This window comes from Hesperophylax consimilis, chromosome 22, assembly GCF_061612785.1.
Source record: "Hesperophylax consimilis isolate HC1 chromosome 22, BYU_Hcon_1.0, whole genome shotgun sequence".
In the NCBI taxonomy this organism is placed as follows: Eukaryota; Metazoa; Arthropoda; class Insecta; order Trichoptera; family Limnephilidae; genus Hesperophylax; species Hesperophylax consimilis.
In genome coordinates, this window is record NC_142857.1 from 3,603,068 (window position 1) to 3,628,106 (window position 25,039).

General features: G+C 34.7%; 3 protein-coding genes across 3 annotated transcripts in view; 2 read left to right on the forward strand and 1 right to left on the reverse strand.

Moving 5' to 3' along the window:
• The window catches only part of LOC149412683 (uncharacterized), a 356,728-nt gene that overhangs the window by 111,147 nt on the left and 220,542 nt on the right, over positions 1 to 25,039 (reverse strand). The gene's annotated exons all lie outside the window — the stretch shown is intronic.
• On the forward strand, positions 44 to 760 carry LOC149412694 (uncharacterized). The gene is made up of 2 exons (XM_089645556.1): positions 44 to 179; positions 296 to 760. The coding sequence occupies exons 1-2, from the start codon at positions 168 to 170 to the stop codon at positions 731 to 733; spliced, it is 450 nt and encodes a 149-aa protein (XP_089501682.1). The 5' UTR covers positions 44 to 167; the 3' UTR covers positions 734 to 760.
• Positions 5,127 to 5,944, forward strand: LOC149412695 (uncharacterized). The gene is made up of 2 exons (XM_089645158.1): positions 5,127 to 5,240; positions 5,358 to 5,944. The coding sequence occupies exons 1-2, from the start codon at positions 5,229 to 5,231 to the stop codon at positions 5,793 to 5,795; spliced, it is 450 nt and encodes a 149-aa protein (XP_089501284.1). The 5' UTR covers positions 5,127 to 5,228; the 3' UTR covers positions 5,796 to 5,944.

The window sequence follows — 25,039 nt, forward strand, 5'->3', positions numbered from 1 at the left end:
TTGTTTACGTAGCATTAAAATTGTGGTTTTTGTAGCGTGAACTTCCGCCATTCCTCTCCCCACCACACTGTGGGTTACTAGAAGGAGAGTGATATAAAGCTTGGGAATTGGAATAACTAGACACAAGCAGTTTTCTTCTCTGAAAAGACTAACGTATCACAAGCAAAATGAATCCAATCGTGAGTAATATTACATACATTATGATAAACAGTATTTTGATGACATGACGATCATATTCACAGTTCAGCAGTCACCATTTAAGAAATTAATTAAATTTTTTCTTTATTGTTTTCAGTTCATCGCTACCTTCCTGTGCATGGGCGCCCTGGTGTCCGGAAACCCCCTGCTGCTGAACAACGGCCAGTGGAGAGGAGAAGGTCTGCTGGAGAGCCAGGACTGGGCTGGTAAGGCCTGGGGAGGCCCGGGAGTGTGGGCTGCCGGTGCCGGTGTCCTGGGAGCCCCCCTGGGCACATGGGGACTGGGAGGACGTCTTGTTGCCAACTCTGGACTGGGATGGGCCAACCAGCTGGGTGGCGCTGCATGGAACAACGCTGGACTCGGGTGGGCTTCTCCCCTCAACTCTTGGGCCCATGGAGGCGCTCCCATTGGAATTGATGGACGTGTTGTGGACACCCCTGCAGTGGCTATCGCTAAGGCAGAGCACGCAGCCGCTAAGATCAACACCGTTGTCGAGTCTTCTTGGATCAACGCTGGTGCCCATAGAGCATGGTAACTTTATCAAAACCCTTTCTTCAAAGAACTGATATTATAATTTTTGTTTTTAAATTATCTTTTGCCAAATTATGACATTATTTGGTTACAAATTTGTTTATAATAATCTCCTTGCACTTTTTCCATGAATAAATAAATAAAAATTATATCGGCTTTTTATGTTTATTCCACCAACCTTTATTATTATTACATACGTGCTGAAGTTTCCAGCGTTGTACGGATTTTATTCTGCTTTAAAGGGTGCAACACGGAGATGAGGGTGATTTATCGAAACCTCTTGCAGACAGTGAACTAGATACTGGGTTTTTCAATTGGGTGGCCACGACAGACGTCAGTTGATAAGGCGATTTGACGCGATCATTGTGAATGTTATTTAAAAACAAAAGAAAGTGACAAAAGGGCAAGTGACTTCCATTATAATAGACGTCAAACACTGACTGATTTTAGTGTATGTCACTTATCTGGTAAAGCTGAAATTTCTGCCCACAGGGTCAGGGTACTGCATACATGACTTACTCGGGATAGTGTTAATCCATTTCTAAATTAAACTATCAGGAATAACTAAAAAATATACCTATTACTTACTTAAGAATACAAATATTATCTCTACTGAAAGGAGTAGAGAGAGATAATTTCATACCTGAGGACCCATAATTACTGTCATAACTAATCTAAAACGTATTGTGGCAATCACATCCACGTGGCTGGGTCTGGAGAAGGTCGGACGTAGCCGTTCCTACTCAGGCGAGTTGAAGTTGAGTGAACAGGGAGTCCAGGGGTTTCAATTCTCCGTTCTTATCCGTTAGAAGGCATCAAATGGGCCTTACGAATGGTGGAGTTACCATCCAACAGTTAGATGGCTTTCGGTTGGGTATACACTACCGGGTTCAGAGCAGCAGCGATATTTCCGGGTATCCTGTTCAAGATTGTTGGTAATAAACTAATAAGAAAATTATCGGTAACACACACGCATTCCGTCGTTAATACTAACGGGTGGCTGAAATAACGAACAATAAACCATGAATATCAGAACTTGACACGCGGTACAAAAAAACTGCCATCACGATTGAAACTTCTGTTTCACACAGAGTTCTTCTATTGTTAAAGTAATCTGCATTGCGAAATGATACGCTTCGAGTTGAATAGATAAAAAAATATCCCAGAATGTTTAATCTCTCCGGATTATGTTGAATGATAAATTAAAGGTGACGCGCCGTTGGACAGCAGCCGACACACCCTGTTCAATAACAAGAAGTGAGCGGAAACGGAAAACAACCATCTTCACTGCCCAGCGGAGCTCTGCCCTGGATCGGATGTCACCAATAATTAAAAAAAAAAACACCAATTTGCAATCAATCCAATAATTACATTAAGTCAGAGTCAAATAGTTGCATGTTTATGAAATTAATTAAGTCAAGTGTTTGAAAATTCACCAATATCGTAATAAAAAGAAAGATTTGTTTAAAAAATAATCCGACCGTCACTCTTCTTTATATTATAATATTATATGTTACCCAAATTTTGAAATAATAATAAAAACAAAATTTTGAATTTTCATCGTACGACGGTGATTGTGTGTCCGGGCGAAAAAAAAGACGTCACAATATGCAAACCATCGTCTCGCAAGCAGTTCTTTTTGGAAAGTGTAAAGCAATCAATAGTCAATGTTTAACAGAACAACACAAAGGAGACAAAGTTTAAAGGTTTCTCGGCAGTAGATTGCCAATTCCGTGAAACTGCAGCTTAGGGTTTCAGATACTGAAAACCCTTTCAGGATCTTAAATCTGACCGGCATTCAGAAGGCTGTGTGTTAAAGTCCCGTTTTTTATCGGATGATTTTTTCAATTTAATCTAATAATAATATTTTATCGTTTGTGCTATGCATTAAAAATGTATCTTAAACATAAGTTAATTATCAAAAATAAAAATATTTATTTTATATTCATGTTACACATTTTCCGATAACTTTGTTTATACATAATCGTTTTTTTTAATATTGTTTGTCTATTTTCATTATACGTTTATCCTGAAAAAGAAAGCATTGGTTTTAAAACATGCACTTTTTGATAAAATAGTGGTGTATACAAAGTTATCAATTTTATTTAAGTCCAAATGACGCCGCAAAAATATTTTGCAATTATTGCAGAAAAATATATTAATCTTAATTTTAAATTATTCTGCAGGGTATACCCCGGCTAGAACTAAAATGAAGCTTTTTAGCAAAATAATAATTTGGTTTTATGACGTATTCTGCAAGCTTTTAACCTCCAAGAGACCTTTTAACATCGAATCAAAACAAATAATAATTGCATGATGCAATTTGTGAATTAATTGCTCTTTTGTTTGTCGATAATCATTATCAGACAAAAATAGAACACAAAATCAAAATAATATCTAAACCATGGAAAATCATTCAATAACATAATTTAAAAAATGAATCATCTTAAATGCAATTTTCGCAATAAAGCTAACTCGATGGCTTCCGTGGTCGAGGGGTAAGGCTCTCGACTAGCAGTCTGAAGTTTTCTGGTTCAAATACTGGCGTGCGCAAGTAAATTTTATTAATTTGTGTTATTTCACAATGTATTCATTTAAAATAATATAATGCATATTTGCGACACGTTCCAGATAGGAAGATACTCTCAGTATCACCCTGGTGTACGGCAAACATTTAGAATTGAAACTTAGCTTGAAAAGCTGAGCCGTGTTTGGTGACTAGATCTTAATAGTCAATTACTTCCCACCTTCCTCTTCCTCGTTAATTTTTCCCTCCTAAATATTTTCAGCCTTACAACATACCCCAATTGGGGATGCCATAGTCTCACTGCCTCCAGATGATTAGGAGCAGTAGGGATTTTTGTTTGATATTGAAATTAAAACAATTAACTTCATTAAATTTCTATTTTTAATGAAAATAATCATTTGGTAGTCACCACCATTTAATCAAAATAATTGACACTTTCCAAACCTGATTACTATCATAATCGTACATCGTCACGATAAATGTATATATAGAGCATGTAAACGTGTAGAGTGGTTTACAAAAGTGACTTATTTTTTATTTTTTTTATTACAATAAATCTATTTTAAATAGAATTTAAAAACATAGTAAGAAAAAAAATATTAAAAATTAATTACTATTTAATTCATGTTGACAACTCTACCAACTTTGCCAAACGCCAAACGGGTAGAACCGACATTTATTTCGTATATTAACTGCTCTAATGTCGTCCAATTTCATAGAAATGCGTATACGATGACCTAGTGCACACACGTGTTAAATGCAATTTGCAAAGTCAATTAAAAATAATACTATAGATTTATTATAAGATGTAGAGCAACAAAATAATTATTAATATTCGCTTTATATCCATTTTAGTTAAATAAAGAAATGGAAATTTTCAATGGAACGTCTGTCTACAAAGTGAGTAATCTTGGTGAATGCTTTTCAAAACACGTAATTGTTTTTCTTAAAACTGAACTTAACACATCTATGCGCTAAACCATCTATATAATTCAGGTGTGTGCACACGATTGCCACCAAAAGTTGATAAATGCATTGTCATCGACAGCGGGCCTATCTGCCTCGCTGGAGTGTGTTAATTTCCTCTCTCAAGGTTTACATTTATTCATTACCAAAAATAAAAATGAAATTCAAAACATGAATTTTAAAAAGCAGCCATGAAGTTATTTTTCTATTTTTGAAGAAGATAATTTCCCTAAACCGAATCTCTGCAAAAATCAAATCGAACTACACAAAAAAACATTCGCATATCGAAGGGAAACTTAATTGACTTACACAAATCATCTGCATGAAATTTATCCCAATTAATCATGTTTTATTTCTGATAACTAATCAGTGATAACTAAGTATTTAGAAATTAAACTTCATAAAATATGTTATGAGTGAATTTAACTCGCAGGAAAATTATTATTATTATTATTTAATAGTCATTTGATTCTCTTTCTGGTATAGATATAGTTCACGGGTAAAAAATCCGATTCAAAGCAGAATACAGTATTTTTAAAGTTTTTCAATACTTTACTTAATAACGAAGCTTAATAATAATTGAGTCTTTGAAAAAAACTAAAGTAAATTAAATTAATTTATTTTCAGTGTGTAAAAACTTTCAGAGAGTTAAAGTTTCTTGTTTGCTATAAAGAGCGAAATTCCAAAAAAGCTGCTCACTGTAAAAGTAGCATATGTGCATTTTAAAATAGTATTATTCTATTTCAATGAAAGCAAAATGTGGTAAATGCAATAAATCAAAACAAACTTTTCCTTTGTGTGTACAACATTGATCCAAAACAAGTTACAACCTTGCTCTTCAATGGTAGTCCACGAAGCTATAAATTTGTTATTTAATATAGTGAGTTTTTTATAGCGTACATTTCCTTTCCCCACTCCACTACTAGCATGATATAAAGCTTGGAACTTGCACTGACCAAACACAAGCAGTTTTCTTCTCTGAAAAGGCTAACGTATCACAAGCAAAATGAACCCAATCGTGAGTAATATTAAATTCATTATGATCAACAGTATTTTGATAACATGACTAATAATATTCACAGTTTCACAGTCACCATGTAAGAAATTAATTTAATTTTATCTTTATTGCTTTCAGTTCATCGCTACTTTCCTGTGCATGGGAGCTCTGGTGTCCGGAAACCCTCTGCTGTTAAACAACGGCCAGTGGAGGGGAGAAGGTCTGCTGGAGAGCCAGGACTGGGCTGGTCAGACCTTGGGAGGTCCAGGAATATGGGCTACCAATGCCGGTATCCTGGGAGCTCCCCTAGGCAGGTGGGGGCTGGGAGGACGTCTTGTCGCCAACTCTGGACTGGGATGGGCCAACCAACTGGGTGGTGCCGCATGGAACAACGCTGGACTCGGCTGGGCCTCTCCCCTCAACTCTTGGGCCCATGGAGGCGCTCCCATTGGAATTGATGGACGTGTTGTGGACACCCCTGCAGTGGCCATCGCTAAGGCAGAGCACGCAGCCGCTAAGATCAACACCGCTGTTGAGTCTTCTTGGATCAACGCTGGTGCCCATGGAGCGTGGTAACTTTAATAAAACCCTGTCTTCAAAAAACTGATATTATAATATTTATTTTTTAATCATCTCTTGTCAGATTATGACATTCTTTGGTTACCAATTTGTTTATTATTATCTACTTGCCCTTTTACCATCAATAAAAAAATTAAAAAAAATTGTATCTGCTATTTATGTTTTGTTCCATAAGCCTTTATTATTATTACATACTTGCTGAAGTCCCCAGCGTTGCATGGACTCTATTCTGCTTTGAAGGGTGCGACAAGGTGATGAGGGTGATTTATCGAAACCTCTTGTAGACAGTGAACTTGATACTGAGATTTTTTAAATGGTTGGTCACGACAGGCTGATAAGGCGATTTGTCGCCTATTTCCAATTTTGTTGTCATCATTGTGAATGTTATTTACAAACAAAAGAAAGTGCTAGGACAAGTGACTTACATTATAATGGTTTCGGTGTATGTCAATTATCCGGTAAAGCTGATATTTCTGTCCACAGGGTCAGAGTACTGCATTAATGACATACTCGGGATGGTGGTAATCCATTTCGGAATTAAACAATAAGAATAACTACACATTATACATTTTATTTACTTAAAAATACAAATTTTATCTCTACTGAGAGGGATAGGTGATTATTCAATAAATTTATGCCCATAATTCCTGTCATAACTAATCTTATGCGTTTCTTGGCAATCATATCCCCGTGGCTGAATATGGAGAAGGCCGGCCGGACCCTCGACGTAGTCGTTCTTCATCAGACGAATCAAAGTCGAATGAACAGGGAGCCCAGGGATCTCACCCTTCCGTGCTGATCCGTCAAAAGGCACCAGATGGGCCTGACAAGTGATCTAACCTAACAGTTATATGTCTTTCAGTTGGGCACATACTACCGAGTTCAGAGCGGCAGCAATATTTTCGTAATAAGCCCGCAAATTATCGGGGATGGTAACACGCGCATATTTCATCGTTAATACTAAAGGATGGCTGAGGTAACGAACACTAAACCATGAATGTCGGAACTTGACAAAAAAATGCCATTACGATTGAAACTTTTGTTTCACACAGAATTCTTCGATTCTCAAAGTAATCTGCTTTGCGAAATGATACTTTTATTTATTTATTTATTGGTGAAGGTAAGAGACAAACAGCTTATAGATAAAATACAAATATAAATATATACATGTTAAAAACAGTCAAGCCAAAAAAGTCTCCTATATTAATATTGATTGGAGATGGAGTTTTATTACATAAAAAAATATATATATATATTAGGGTGTCCCAGGACATAAGGAAGATTTTTTTTTTCATGAATTTAAATATGCATACCCTCTTATTTTATTCCATTTGATCCCAATAACTCATATAATAAATATTATTTTGATTAAACACCGGCAACCCGTGCCGACTTGATGCCAAACATATGGTACAGAGTTAATATGGAAGGATTATCAACTTTCATTTTTGTCGGATAAATAAAATTTAAAAATGGAAAAATGTTCAATTATGTAGTATTTTATATTTAAAAATGGTTTAATGATTAAATTTTTTCTTCATAGTTTGTTTTTTACAGTCAGGATAAATCTTCCGGTGTTCCTGAACGCATCTTAACAAAAATTATTTTTGTTCCTCTTCGACCGTGAGATTAAGCCATGAAAATCTTGCATTAACTTAACAGTTCTTTCAGCTGTATCATTCACTACCCTCAGCGACGACACCTTCTTTCTGACTTCTTGATACGAAGCATTATTTGACCACATCGTAGGGAATTCGTTAAGAAAACTGGCATCTGTTTTCAGACGATCAAACAAATACTTGCTCTTGACTGAAATGAAGTCGTAAATATTTTTCTCTGAAACAAAAGTCACTAAATTATGATATGAACAAAAACCTCAATACAAAACATAATTTAAACCACTTAATAAACTTACCATACAATTTACCATCAAGATCTTCCTTCGATGGGATGTAACGTTTGTCATGGGTTGATAAATTATTTTTTTTGATATTTCGAGCATTTTTATTTTAGTTGTTTGATCCACAGCGTTGTCAAACAGCGATAAAATAGATCCTTCATCGGTCAAATACCATAACTGCTTACTGAACAGAAATAAAGCTGCCATTGAGATGTTTTCATCAATTTTTTCTTAAGCCTTCATCGATTTCAAAAAGCACAAGTCCTGGTAAGGTGCTTTAACTGCTATAATACATTGTAACCATGGCTTGACATAGGATGTTACTATGAACAGGCAAACGTCTAAAAGTACCGCCTTATCCTTACCGGTAATTTTAAATTGCGCACAAATTAATGATATTTTCAAAGAATAAAGCGCCTTTGCCATCCATCGAGCACCTGGAGGCCGAATCTTAAATTTTCTCGCTGTATCTCCTCCTAAAACTATCACACAGAGCTCTAAAAACCCTCAATAGTCATCTCCAAGTATTTTTGTTGTCAGTGCAGTATGGTAAAAGTCAAGCAAATCATCGATTTCGGAAGCGATTAGGTGCAATGTGAGATTTTCTCTGTAGCACTGAATTTTATCGGGATCAAAATTTTTACAGTTATCTCGAAACTTTTTGAAGAGGGGTATGTCAGAGCTTGTAGTCACTTGACTGATTTTTACTTCAAGCACAGCTTTTAATACCAACTATGGCTATATTTGGTATATATTGACAGTTAAATTCACTTTCCGGATACTGTAGAACAAAACTTCAAGAACTTGTCCATTAGATGGCAGTTTAGAACCCGATATTTGGTGTTTTACGACTCCTATTAAAAATATACTCTTTTTAGAAGTGCGTAAATCTAACAACATCTTGCCTGAACGAGTGATTTTCGTTTACTAACAAAATAGCAAGTTACTACAAGCTCATCAACACGTTTGCTCGCTGGCGTCTTAATGTACAAGTACTGACATCTTTCGATGCAAGTCGGCACGGGTTGCAGTTGTCCAAAGTAAACAAAAAAAAAATTATAAGTGTTTTGTCATTATTAAAACAAAATTAGAGGGTATGCGTTCAAAAATAACAACTTTAATTTTTTTGGGACACCCTAATATATATATATTTTAGGTGAGGAGGGGAGGAATAGGAATTTAGGATGAGGATAGGAGATGCTCAGGATACATTCCATACTACAGTATTAATTTTCGATCGTACGAGTTACTTCTTATCGATATTTGTGAAGTGTATTGCTAAAAATATCTATGTTTTGAAATTTAGAATTATATTGGGCACATATACGTGGAATTGGTGAATTTTTTCTAAAGTTAGTTCTACATGTAGGTAAATGAAACAAATGGAATTGCCGTGTTGATCTTGTTGGAATATGAATATTTATTAAATTCATTAGCTCTGGTGAGTCGAGGCCATTGTTAAGAATTTTAAATAATAAAATTTGGTCAAAAACCAAACGTCGTGTATGAAGTGAGTTGAAGTTGTGGTAATTAATAGAATCGGCGTAATTTGAGAAATGTAAGTTTTGTTTATAATTAATGTGTTTAAAATTTTTTTTTTGAATTCTTTCGATTCTTTCAATGTGGGCTTGGTAAAAAGGAGTCCAGATCGGTGTGCAGTGTTCTAGGTGGGGACGGATGAACGCTGTGTAAAGGGAATATAGAGTCTTAAGGTTGCGGAAAGGTTTCGTTAAACGTATTATAAATCCTAGCATTTTGTTGGCTTTGTTAATGATTGCATCAGTGTGTTGAATGAAGTTTAATTTCACATCCAGTATTACCCCAAGGTCTCTGATAGAATCTACTTCTTTGATTTGTGTCCCGTTTAATGTATAATCAAAGGAAATTTTATTTTTGTTACGTGTAAATGATAACTTATTGCACTTTGAGGTATTTACAACAAGTTTATTTGATTCACAGTAGTTAAAAAGACGATTGAGATCCTCTTGAAGTTTAATGCAATCTTCGATTGATTTAATAACTAAGTAGATTTTTCTATCGTCTGCATATGCTAGGTAATTGGCATGTAAAAAACATTTGTGAATATCATAAATATACACATTAAATAATAATGGCCCTAAATGAGAACCTTGAGGTACACCGGAGGACACGGAAAAGAAACTGGACTTAGTTCCCGCAACTGATACACATTGAAGTCTGCTCCGAAGGTATGAAGTGAGCCACCGAAGTAAATCACCATGGATGCCTATTTGACTTAATTTTTTAATTAAAATGAAATGGTTTACTTTATCGAAGGCCTTAGAGTAATCAATGTAGATTACATCTACTTGGTTTCTATTGTCCATATTGCTCGTTAAATATTCCGTGAAATTTACCAAATTTGTTTGCACCGATCTTTTTTGTAGAAATCCGTGTTGTTGGTTTTGTATGTTGCGAACAATTGTTGTATAAATTTGATCGTAGACAATTTTTTCAAAGAGTTTACTAAATACAGTTAGAATTGAGATTGGGCGGTAGTTTACAATGTTGCTTTTAGAACCTGTTTTATGAATAGGGATTATAGTTGCTTCTTTAAACTTTGTAGGAAATTTTCCTGCTTTTAGTGACATTCTAAATATATTAGTTAGGGGGTATGAAAGATTTTTTGCACATTTTGAGATAAAGTATGGCGATATACCATCACTGCCAGCACCCTTACTAATGTCTAAATTCTTCAGGTATTTATTGATCAAAAAATTGTTTATTTGTACGTTCCCAATCGGGTTATGATTATTCATATAGGTAAAACTATCGACTATACTGGGATCATTCGTGTCCTTATCATTAACGTACGTGGACTGAAAGTGTTTAGAGAAAAGTTGACACACTTGTTGAGCACCGGTGCCTGACTCATCTTTAAGGTGCATGATTTGTGGGATGCCATTTGTTTTACTTTTGCTTTTAGCATAGTTCCAAAGTTGTTTATTATTTATAAGAATATTAGATTCAACTGAATTTATGTACTGAATAAAGCAATGCTTCTGTAAGTTTTTTTGTTGGGTACGTTTGATTGAAAACTCTATGTAGTCTACTGGATTATTATTGGATTTCCATTTTTGATGGAGTTTTTGTTTATCTTTAATGATTTTAATTAGAGAAGCTGAATACCAGTTTGGAAATTTTCTCTTTTTGATGATACGTTTAGGGACAAACTGGTTGATGGTACTGTTTAAAATGTTGTAGAAAGAATCGACTACTATGTCAATATCCGAATTTTCCTGAGTAAATGACCAGTCTGTCATTGATAGATGTTGGTTGATTAACTTGTAATTGGCTTTTGTAAACTGATAAATTTCTTTAGGTGGGGCGTGAATAATAGGAAGTATATCGATTTTTAGCATAATTTTGAGTGATGGGTGGTGCGAGTCTTCGCTGACAAGAGGATCGCATGCACGATATACTTGGCATTCCTCATTACAGATAACTAAATCCAGGATTCTGTTATTTGCATTTTTTATGTTATTATATTGTTTTAATTCAGAATAATGGATTGTGTCAGCAAGTGAGGAACTAATTGTGTTCAAGTTTTCAGGTGTCAAGTGTAAATCATTGTTATGTATATTCCATGTTACGGTGGGCATATTAAAATCTCCAATTACAAGTAAAATGTCATCGGGATGTTGATCTTTTACGTTAGCAAGTAAGCAAAGGAATGAATTGAGTGCAGTTTCATACCCTTGTCCCTGTGGGAGATAAACACAGGCTACATGGATAGTACGTATGGAGGTATAGTTAGAAGGGGGAATAGTTACCCAGATACATTCAGCATTGCAGACCAATTCTTCGCGAGGGTAAGCGTTAAGATTGTTATGTGTTATGATCATCACTCCACCACCTCGACGAGAATCTAATAATACGCTTTGAGTTGGATAGTTAAAAGATTATCCGCGATTGCGGATTATGTTTAATAATAAATTAAAGTTGACCCGTCATTCACGTCATATGTCAATAACAAGAAGTGAGCAAAAACGTAAAACAACCATCTTCACTGCCCTGCGTAGCTCTGCCCTGGATCCGATGTAGCCAATAATTTTTAAATAAACACCAATTTCCAATACAAATCGATCCAACAATTACTTTAAGTCAGGGACAAACAATTGCATGTTTATGAAATAAATTATTTCGTATCCAACTTTCTCTTATTTTTAATGTCAAGTGTACGAAAATTCATCAATATCGTAAGAAAACGGTAGATTTCCTTTAAAAATAATCCGACAGAAAAAATTCAAAATTTTAAATTTAATCAGATGACGGTGATTGTTTGTCCGGGCAAAAAAAAATACGTCCCTATTTGCAAACAATCGGCTCGCAAGCAGTTCTTATTGGAAAGTGTAAAGTAATCAATGATCAATGTTTTTTAAAGTAAAACAACACAAAGGAGGCAAAGTTTAAAGGTTTCTCGACAGAAGAACCAATTCCATTAAACTGCAGCTTAGGGTTTCAGATACTGAGAACCCTTTCAGGATAAGAATAAAAAACATTGTATCTTAAATACAAGTCAACTATCAAAAATAAAAATATGTATTTACGAACATTTAAATTTTTTTTTTCATTTGTTTTATAAAATATCGTATAATTATTTAAATATATAAAATAAGAACATACCTATTTCGAATTATAATTAAACATGTCAACGAGAGTCTAACACTCGTGTGCAAAGGGGACATATTACCCATTTTCCGATAACTTTATATATTTTACATTTTTTTTTTCTTAAATAAATATAACTAGTTAGATACTTGTTTGTCTATTTTCTAATTTTCATTATACTTTTTTACCGACGAGGTTATTAATTTTCAAAATTTATTTATTTATTAACACACAGTGATTTTGCAATTATTGCAGAAGGAAAAATATTTATCTTAATTGTACATTATTCTGCAGGGTCAAGCCCGGCTAGTACTAAAACGTACCTTTTTTTGGTGGAAAGCAGTCACTTTGTGGTTTAACATATTAATTGAAATAAAACAATAACTTTGTTTGTAACCACGATTTATCTATTATATTTTTTATAATACCGACCGGTTTTGCTTAACATAAGCATCAAAATTAAAATAAAAAAATCGTGGTTACAAACGAGGTTTTAAACGAGTGTTTTATTTCAATTAAAATCTAGCTATTTACCAAAATAATAATTTGGTTTTATGACGTACTATTCAAGCTTTTAACTTCCAAGAGACCTTTAAATACCGAGTCAAAACAAATAATAGTTGCATGATGCAATTTGTGAATTAATTGCTCTTTAGTTTGTTGATAATCATTATCAGACTAAAAATATAACACAAAGTCAAAATTAATTTGTAAACCATTGAAAATCTTTCTCCTCCCCGTTACCTTTTCCCTCTCCACCTTCAGCCTCACAACATACCTATATTGAGTATGCCATAGTCTCACTGCGTCCAGATGATTAGGAGCAATTGGAATTCTTGTGTACTATTAAAATTTAAAAAAAAATAACTTTGATAAATATGTATTTTTAATGAAAATGAATCACTTTCTATTCACCACCATTAAATCAAAATAAATGACAGATTTCGAAACCTATTGTTTCTTCGTCAGGATTAATATAAATATAGCATGTAAACGTATAGAGTGCCGTAGTGTGATTAATTTTCGTTAAATAAATATTCAACTGTCCAAAACATTTAATTAAAATTATAATGCATCTTTTTTAAATATAATTTAAAAACATAAATAGAAAAACTAATATTTAATTGAAGTTGACAACTCTACCAACTTCGCCAAATGCCAAGCAGGTAGAACTGACATTTATTTCGTATATTAACTGCTCTAATGTCGTCCAATTTCAGAGAAGTTCGTATACGATGACCTAGTGCACACACGTGTTAAATGCAATTTGCAAAGTCAATAAAAAATAATACTATAGATTTATTATAAGATGTAAAACAACAAAACAATTGTGAATATTCGCTATATATAAATTCTAGTTAAATAAAATAATGGAAATTTTCAATGGAACGTCTGTTTACTAAGTGAGTAATTTTGATAAATGCTTTTCATAACACGTAATTGTTTTTTTCTTTAAACTGAACTTAACACATGTATGCGCAAAACCATATATAATTCAAGTATGTGCATATGATTGTTTCCAAAAGTTGATAAATGCATTGTCATTGACAGCAAGCCTATCTTCCTCGCTGGAGTATGTTAATTTCATTACCGAAAACAAAAATTAAATTCAAATTGAAGTATTTAAAAATGATGCCACGAAGTTAATTTTTGATTTGTAAAGAATATAATTTTGCTACGCCGAATCTCTGCAAAATTTCCTTTCGATTCGTCTTTACCATTTCCATGAATTACACAAAAAATCATTCACTTGAATATCACTCTCCAAAAAACGAAGGGATACTTTATTGACTTACACGTATCATCTGCATGAAATTTATCCCAATGAATCATATTTTATTTACGATAACTAACCAGTGATAACTTAGTATTTAGAAACTTAACTTCATAAAATATTTTTTGAGTGAATTTAACTCGCATGACAATTATTATTTACTAGTCATTTGACTCTCTTTCTGGTATAGATATAGTTCACGGGTAAACAATCCGATTCAAAGCAGAATACAGTATTTTTAAAGTTTTTTAATACCTTACTAAATAACGATGCTTAATAATAATTGAGTGCTTGAAAAAAAATACAAAGTAAATAAAATTAACTTATTCTCTGTGTGTAAAAACTTTCAGAAGGTTAAAGTTTCTTGTTTACTATAAAAATCCAAAAAAGCTGCTCATTGTGGAAGTAGCAAATGTGCATTTTAAAATAGTATTATTCTATTTCAATGAAAGCAAAATGTGGTAAATGCTCTCAATCAAAACAAACTTTTCCTTTGTGTGTACAACATTGATCCAAAACAAGTTACAACCTTGCTCTTCATTGGTAGTCCAAGAAGCTATAAATTTGTTATTTACTATAGCGAGTTTTTTATAGCGTACATTTCCTTTCCCCACTCCACTACTAGATTAATGATATAAAGCTTGGAACTTGCACTGACCAAACACAAGCAGTTTTCTTCTCTGAAAAGGCTAACGTATCACAAGCAAAATGAATCCAATCGTGAGTAATACTCCATACATTATGATAAACAGTATTTTGATAACATGACGATTATATTCACAGTTTCACAGTCACCAAGTAAGAAATGAATATAATTTTGTCTTTATTGCTTTCAGTTCATCGCTACCTTCCTGTGTATGGGCGCCCTGGTGTCCGGAAACCCCCTGCTGCTGAACAACGGCCAGTGGAGGGGAGAAGGTCTGTTGGAGAGCCAGGACTGGGCTGGTCAGGCCTTGGAAGGTCCAGGAATATGGGCTGCCAATGCTGGTATCCTGGGAGCCCCCCTAGGCAGGTGGGGACTGGGAGCACGTCTTTCCGCCAACTCTGGGCTGGGATGGACCAACCAGCTGAGTGGTGCCGCATGGAACAACGCTGGACTCGGTTGGGCCCCTCCCCTCAACTCCTGGGCCCATGGAGGCGCTCCTATTGGAATTGATGGACGTGTTGTGGACACCCCTGCAGTGGCCATCGCTAAGGCAGAGCACGCAGCCGCTAAGATCAACACCGTTGTCGAGTCTTCTTGGATCAACGCTGGTGCCCATGGAGCGTGGTAACTTCAATAAAACCCTTTCTTCAAAGAACTGATATTATAATGTTTGTTTATAAGTTACCGTTTGTCTAACTTTGTCAATATTTTGGTTACCAATTTGTTTATAAATCTTTTTGCACTTTTTCAATCAATAAACGAAAATAGTGTTTATAATCGCTGTTTATTCTTTGTTTCATAAACCTTTATTGCTATTACATAATCGCTGAATTACCCAGAGTTGAACATATTTTAATCTGCTTTTAAGGTTGCAAATTGGTAAGGTAAGGCAAGGTTATAATTTTGTCAAACCTCACGGTATCAGTAAACTTTTCTTCAAAGTGAAGTGTGCAAAAAATCTTCAATTTCGTCCGTGATATATTATTTAAATAATACACAAAATTATATTACATTATATTACACAAAGAAGATAAAAACAATTATCTTACGAGAAGTTGCCGATATTTTAAGCTTCCAAAAATTTAATTTACGTGCGCACAAAACAGCGTGGCTTTGAAATTAAAAAACAAACTTTCTAAAAACTTACCTAGGCTCGCAGCTTGCAACCCTGCAACTGCGTGATGAATCATCAGCCGACTACCTACGAGAAGATACGATAGCATCGGATTACGCCGACCGGAATCCTCTGGACGTTCGAGAGCCTGGAGACTTTTCGGCAACATTTTCCAAGACAAGACGAACCGCGTGATTACCTTTATAAACGCTGCGTCTGCAATCTGCAAGACGGATCGTAGACAGTACGGTGCGACCATAGACATATGAATATTAGTAGACTTGCCCTAAGTGATTAAAAGCGTATTTTTCCCCACTCCCCATACCGGTTCCATTGGAGCCGGCTGGGCTCGCGTATGGCCTCAAGTGAATTTAGAAAACGTGACGTCATCATTCTTGTGCGAACTATGGTTGAGGCATCATCGGTTTATTTTACTAAATAACACGGCAAAATGGTGGCTTGTGGTATGAAAACTTGTAAAAATAGATGTGAAAAAGAGAATAAACCCAATTGCGTATTACATTACATATATATGTAAAAATGTCTATTCATTCAAAAGCAGATTTTACTTTTAAGAACTAAATGGTGATATTACAATGCGAGATGCCTATATACTGTCAGATTGATTTATTAACGAATCACAGTCAGCTTTACCCCCTTCGTTCTTCAACAGTTGATTTTACCCCTCATCTTTAATTTCTAGTCTATATATTCATATGTCTGTGGGTGCGACTCCTTTTCTCTCCGAGGAATACTTCGAGTACGAAATCAGTGATTAACAAGATCTGCCATTTATGTAACTTAAGTAATTTGTGTAACAATGAATAAATACTCAGTTGATTTTATTAAAAACGTTTATTTATCTCTCTACCACCTCAGCATCTTCAGCACCCACACTACCAAAAGCCTTAAAGCACCGTAGTAAGCGTTCAAAAATGGTTTGATTGTGAGATATGTAAAAACGAATGTATTTGCGTATTTCGTTCTGCTCTCCTTCTCCCGACTCAGCACGCTATGCAGCTGGTGGGCACTCCTGTTAAAACACCAAACGTTGCGAACCACTTGAGGTGACCTATGACAGAGGTGTTGGTTATCCAATAAATGGTTCCCGGGTCGGGATTACCAAAACCCGCCTCCCAAATTGGAACACCAAAATAAAGCATATTATTCCTGACTCTTATTCAATTTAAACGCTTATCAACTTTGTTTTTAACGATCAGTATATTTAAAATTATTCGCCAACCGGTTTTGCTTGACTCAAGCTTCACCAGGGTAATCAGGATAAATAAATTAACAGTGTCATTCCGTTAAATACAATAAAAGTAATAAGAACTATAAAAATATGTATTATTTTCATTTGCTTGATTAAAAGTTTCAGTTTCTGTGTATTTTTATATTGCCTTAAACTACGCGATTTCAAGATTGCAAAGACCGTGGCTTAATTTTTTTAAATACTATCGCAAATAATGAATGATTGAGTGGAGGCCATTTATTCAGCTTTAGACATTGTTGCTAAAACAGCTGAACAAATAATGTTTTAAATATGAAAGCATCAATGTTGTTTCGTGTTATTTTCTATTATAGCCTTTTAGTTGTTTGTAAAATTACGATTGAAGGTAATAGTGACCATATTTCATATCAGATCTCTAAACAAATATTGTATATACCATAATGCAGAAATGTTAAATTTAGGCAAAAGATGGCTTGTCCTTCTGTGATATTAAATTGTATCCCGGCTGGCAATAATAAATAGGTTTAATGACATACATGTAATGTAGTTAGTTTTTAACTAAGAGTCTTTTACCCTGAATCACAACCAATAATAAGTGCATAATGCAATTTGTGAAGTGATTGCGCTCTTGTGTGTTGACAAACATTAGGCGATTAAAATAATACAACGAAATATTTTTTTAAACTCTTAGAATAGATACAAATCGTTGGTAAACACAATAGAAAAATCATTCTACGAAAATTCGATATCCAATGAGTGAGTGTCACTAAATAACATGATTTTTCTTGTCCAATCCCTGCGCAAACTCCTTTCAAGTTGATTTTATACAATTTCTACAAAGAGGAACTCAATCGGTGATGCATGATTATTAAAAATTCTCTATATTCTCTATCATATCACTCTCGAGATACCGATGGTCACCTTTATTGTCTACGCTTGCAACAAATTTTTTTCAATATATATTTTTTTACATTAGTCCATCTAGGAGGCTCTGAAGCTGATAATTTCCTTTAGGTCATATATAACTTTGTGGGGAGGGTATTAAGTAGATAAAGGAGAGAAGTTTCTTGTAAGTAGAAAGAGATTAGGGCTGGGTAAGATTCAGCAGGTCATTGTTTCCAGGAATGATGGAGGTATGCATCTGTGGCGTCGAGAAAAATCTAGATTAACTAATTAATAATAAACCGCTCGACCTACTTAGTACCTACTCCCGAATTACGTACCTGCAGTCAAAATCACATCGTAAACAAAGCAATCTACTTACTACAAGCACCTACTTGTCTATCGGCGACAACAATACTGCAGTCCGTCTGAGACACTACGAGAACTCGCCAGAAGGTTCGAGTCTACCGCCTAGGCATAATTGCCGCGACGCCGAAAGTTCGCGAAAGGTCCAGACCGAGCGAGTGGCCTCGATTTAGTTGCCATTTAACTACCTGCTGTCGCCACTGGCCGAACAATATAAATAAGCCCGACGCAGCGAGCATATTATTAGTATTCAGTATTTACTATCGTCAGCTGCACCTACCTATTGTACTACGACCCAGTTTCGCGAGCATTCCATAGTATTTCTGCATAAATAAACGTGAAATATTGTGATTGTAAATCAGCTTTCAACTAATCAATAAACGCTATACCTGAGTTGGAGAGATCTTTCATTTATACACCATAATTACACATCCATCGGTCCCACTACGGTGCAAGGCGATGGGTCGAGAAAGTCCGGTCACCTTAAATGGCCTCTCCCAGTCTGATTCGCAACACCACCAAGCCAAGTCAAACATAGCGAACCACTTAGGGTGACCTATGGCAGAGGTGATGGTTATCCGAGGAATGATTCGACGGGCGGTGGTACCCATACCCGCCTCCCAAATTAAAATTATAATATGTTTTTTTTCAGTGAGTTCAACTCACTTGGTACTTAGTGATTATTTACTAGTCATTTGGGTATCTTTCTTGTATAACAACATGGACAAACAATTTGAACCAGAACATGGTATTGATAATGTTTTTAATCCCTAGCGAAAAAAAAATGAAAATAATAATTGAATCCTTGTAAAAAAAAATAATATGCAGAGTAAATAAAATCAACATATTCCATGTATGCTACAACTTTCAGTCAGTTTAAATTAATTTGTTGCTTGGTATAATTCAAAAAACGAAATTTTAAAAACTTCCGGTCACTGTCGAAGTAACCACATGTTTTTTGTTGTTCTGGTCGATTGAAAGAAACAATTAGAATAAATAGTAAATGCACACAATGAAAAAAAAAATCGTGTGTCAACATTGATCCATAACAAATAACAACCTTGCTCTTCAATGGTTAGTCCACGAAGTTAAAAACCTGTGATTTATTATAGTGAGTTTTTTGCGTAGTTCATTTCCTTTCCCCACTCCACTACTAGAATAATTATATAAAGCTTGGAACTTAAACCGGCCAAACACAAGCAGTTTTCTTATCTGAAAAGGCTAACGTATCACAAGCAAAATGAATCCAATTGTGAGTAATATTACATTTTGTTTAACCATATTTTGATAATATGACAATCTTATTCGCATTTTCAAAATTACTGTGTAAGAAATCAATTTATTTTTTTCTTTATTGCTTTCAGTTCATTGCTACCTTCCTGTGCATGGGCGCCCTGGTGTCTGGAAACCCCCTGCTGCTGAACAACGGCCAGTGGAGGGGAGAAGGTCTATTGGAGAGCCAAGACTGGGCTGGTAAGGCCTGGGGAGGCCCAGGAGTATGGGCTGCCGGAGCCCCTCTGGGTATATGGGGGCTGGGAGCACGTCTTGCCGCCAACTCTGGACTGGGATGGGCCAACCAGCTGAGTGGTGCCGCATGGAACAACGCTGGACTCGGCTGGGCCTCTCCCCTCAACTCTTGGGCCCATGGAGGCGCTCCCATTGGAATTGATGGACGTGTTGTGGACACCCCTGCAGTGGCCATCGCTAAGGCAGAGCACGCAGCCGCTAAGATCAACACCGCTGTCGAGTCTTCTTGGATCAACGCTGGTGCCCACGGAGCGTGGTAACTTCAATAAAACCCTGTCTTCAAAGAACTGATATTATAATTTTTGTTTTTAAATTATCCCTTGCCAAATTATGACATTATTTGGTTACAATTTGTTTATAATAATCTCCTTGCACTTTTTCCATGAATAAAAAAATAAAAATTATATCTGCTTTTCATGTTTATTCCACAAACCTTTATTATTATTACATACGTGCTGAAGTTTCCAGCGTTGTACGGATTTTATTCTGCTTTAAAGGGTGCAACACGGAGATGAGGGTGATTTATCGAAACCTCTTGTAGACAGTGAACTAGATACTGGGTTTTTCAATTGGGTGGCCACGACAGGCGTCAGTTGATAAGGCGATTTGATGCGATAATTGTGAATGTTATTTAAAAACAAAAGAAAGTGACAAAAGGGCAAGTGACTTCCATTATAATGGACGTCAAACACTGACTGATTTTAGTGTATGTAACTTATCTGGTAAAGCTGAAATTTCTGTCCATAGGGTCAGGGTACTGCATCCATGACTTACTCGGGATAGTGGTAATCCATTTCAAAATTAAACTATCAGGAATAACTAAGCAATATACGTATTACTTACTTAATAAAACAAATATTATCTCTACTGAAAGGATTAGGTGATTACAATAATTTCATACCTGAAGACCCATAATTACTGTCCTAACTAATCTAAAACGTATCGTGGCAATCACATCCACGTGGCTGGGTCTGGAGAAGGTCGGACGTAGCCGTTCCTACTCAGGCGAGTTGAAGTTGAATGAACAGGGAGTCCAGACACACACGCATTCCGTCGTTAATACTAACGGATGGCTGAAATAACGAACACTAAACCATGAATGTCGGAACTTGACACGCGGTACAATAAAACCGCCATCACGAATGAAACTTCTGTTTCACACAAAATTCTTTGATTCAGTAATCTGCATTGTGAAATAATACGCTTCGAGTTAGATGGATTCGAGTTATCCACAATTGTTCAATCTATCTAGATTATGTTAAATAATAAATTAAAGGTAACCCGTCGTTGAAAAACGTTCGTCCTCCTCTGTTCAATAACAAGAAGTGAGCAAAAAAGTAAAACAACCATCTTCACTGCCCTTCATCAAAATGAAGGAAAACTACTGAAAAATGTTACGAACTGAAAATTCATCAATATCGTAATAAAACGGTAGATTTGTTTAAAAAATAATCGGACAGAAAAAATTGAAAATTGGACGACGGTGATTTTGTATCCGGGCGAAAAAAATACGTCCCAATATGCAAACCATCGGCTCGCAAGCAGTTCTTTTTGGAAAGTGTAAAGTAATCAATGGTCAGTGTTTTTAAAAGTTGAACAGCACAAAGGAGGCAAAGCTTAGAAGTTTCTCGGCAGAAGAACCAATTCCGTGAAACTGCAGCTAGGGTTTTAGATACTGAGAATCTTTTCAACATCTGAAATCTGACTGGCATTCAGAAGGCTGCGGGTTCAATTTTCTTTTTTCTCGGAAGATTTATTCAATTTATATAGTTGTTTCAGACTAATAAGTTTTGCTAAAAAATTATGTTATCCTTTGTTCTATGAATAAAAAAAATGTATCTTAAAAATAAGTTAATCATCAAAAATAAAAATATTTATTTTATATAAATATTACACATTTTCCGTTAACTTTATTTTTTTAGTAGTTCTAACTAGATACTTGTTTATCTATTTTCTAATTTTCATTATAAGTTTATCCTGACGATGACCATTGGTTCTTAAATATACACTTTTTTTTAATAGTGATGTACACAAAGTTATCAATTTTATTTATGTCAAAATCACGCCGCAAAGTGATTTTGCAATTATTTAAGAAGGAAAAATATTAATCTTCTGGGTTACCTCTGCTAGAACTAAAATGAGCTATTTACCAAAATAATAATTGGGTTTTATGAAGTATTCTGCAAGCTTTTAATCTCCAAGAGACCTTTAAACGCCGAATCAAAACAAATAATAATTGCATGACGCAATTTGTGAATTAATTGCTCTTTTGTTTGTCGATAATCATTATCAGACTAAAAATAGAACACAAAGTCAAAATTAATTTGTAAAATTTGTAAGGAAAATCTTTCAATAACATAATTTAAAAAATGAATCATCTTAAATGCAATTTTCGCAATAGAGCTAACTTGATGGCTTCCGTGGTAGAGGGGTCGGACTAGCAGTCCGAAGGTCACTAATTCAAATGCCCCCATAATATAATGCATATTTGTGGCACGTTCCAGAGTGAAAGATATTCTCAGTATCACCCTGGTGTAAGGTCACCATTTAGAATTAAAACGTAACTTGAAATGACTTTAGCCGTGTTTGGTGACTAGATCTTAATAATCAATTGCTCCCACCTTCCTCTTCCTCGTTACCTTTTCCCTCCCCAATATTCTTAGTCTTACAACATACCCCAATTGCGAGTGCCATAGTCTTACTGCCTCCAGATGATTAGGAGCAGTAGGGATTCTTGTTCGATATTCTTATTTAAAAAATAACTTAAATATATATATATTTCTATTCACCACCTCATCAATCAATTCAATCAAAATAAATGAAAGGTTTCGAAACCTATTGTTTCTTCTGACTGCTGTACACTGCGTGATTTATATTCGTTAAATAAATATTCAACTGTCGAAAACATTTTTTTATTATAATGCATCTATTTTAAATATAATTTAAGAACATAAAAAGAAAAAAATAGTATTTAATTGAAGTTGACAACTCTACCAACTTCGCCAAATGCCAAATAGAACCTACATTTATTTCGTATATTGACTGCTCTAATGTCGTAAGATTTCGAAATCCGATACGAGAAATGCGTATACGATGACCTAGGGCTCACACGTGCTAAATGCAATTTGAAAATTCAATTTAAAATAATACTAAATATTAACTATAAGATGTAAAGCAACAAAATAATTATATATATTTGCTTTATATCCATTCTAGTTAAATAAAGTAATGGAAAATTTCAATGGAACGTCTGTTTACAAAGTGAGTAATCTTGATTAATGCTTTTCAAAACACGTAATTGATTTTTCTTAAAACTGAACTTATAGCATGTTTGCGCTAAACCATCAATATAATTCAAGTATGTGCAAATGATTGCCACCAAAAGTTGATAAATGCATTGTCATCGACAGCGAGCCTATCTGCCTCGCTGGAGTGTGTTAATTTCCTCTCTCAAGAGTTGCATTTATTCATTACCGAAAATAAAAGTGAAATTCAAATACATGAATTTTAAAAAGCAGCGATGAAGTTAATTTTCGATTTTTTAAGAATATAATTTTTCTACTCCGGATCTCTGCAAAATCTCATTTCGATTCGGATTTACCATTTCTACGAACTACACAAAAATCATTCGCATATCGAAGGGAAACTTTGTTGACTTACACAAATCATCTGCATGAAATTTATCCCAATTAATCATGTTTTATTTCTGATAACTAAGTATTTAGAAACTAAACTTCATAAAATATGTAATGAGTGAATTTAACTCGTACGAAATTTTTTTTTTTTTCTTCCGATTTTGTTGTCCGGGTTAAATCTTCCCCATAGGAAAAACTAAGCCCTTCTACTCACTTTTCCACAAATGATCAGCTAGTCAATCAACACTGTGTAAGTGCATTATATAAGTAAAATAAATACAAAACAATACAAGAACAACAACACGTCAACTCACCAGATATCAAATGGGAAAAAAATTCACCGACTCCAGATATTTTCATATCAGAGGGTTCGGCTCGGTAGAACTTCTAACAGGGTCTATAAATCCTACTGATCCCACAACATAAATATTTAAAAAATCTTTTGTTATCCTACATGTATTCAAAATGACCGACTTTTGCATCTTTATATATAAATTTTTTGATAGATCTAATACGCCTAAATTTTTATTTATTATTTTATTATTATTTTATTTTTATTTTTATTTATTAATTAACTGTAAATTATTTAACATTATAAATGATAACAATATGCAGACTTATATATATAATTTTTTCGTTTTTTTACTCTACTACTCCACAAGTTGAGCTCCAGGAGCTCGTGTTTATGGGAGGAGTATTTACATTTAGTTCTAATGATTTTTTAAACAATTATCAAAAACTTTTGATATAAATACAAACATAATATTAACATAGGTACACAAATTAGAAAACTGTGTTTTTAAAGATAATTAAAATAATATATCTTCTTACAGATTAAGTATGCTGTGTCTGTTCTACAGGTATTTCAATGGAGCCTGCTCCAAGGAGCTAGCAGCATTGATTCCTGATGCACAGGTGCACGTGCGCGAAACTCGACGGACACGAACTGAACACCCGTTCACGGTTGACGTTGGCTTCATGAGAACGGGCCGTTTTTACGACTCGTTTTTGTGTAAGTCGGCTCGTATGTGGAACGAGCTACCGGCATCTGTTTTTCCTCCCTCCTATAATCCGAGCCTCTTCAAGGCCCGCATTAACAAATCCCTTCCTACAGCCCCTACCTTACTCCGCCTCACAACGCCGCCCGACCGGGTGGTGACATAGTTCCCCTGTCTGTGCACTGCACAGGCAGGGACACTCTTGTGAGGTGTCACAAATTAGAAAAATAGTTTTTTAAAGACAATTAAATAAATATTTTTTTTACAAATTGAGTAAGTGTAAGAAAATTAGGGGTACAATATATCAGTATCCAATTTTAGGGACTTTTTGAATTGTTCATAATTCACAGTTTCGGTTTTTTTTATTATTTAATAGTTTCTAACTCTGTTTCTGGTATAGATATGGATCACGGGTAAACAATCCAATTCAAAGCAGAATACAGTATTTTTAAAGTTTTTTAATACCCTACTAAATAACGATGTTTAATAATAATTGAGTCCTTGAAAAAAAATACAAAGTAAATAAAATTAACTTATTC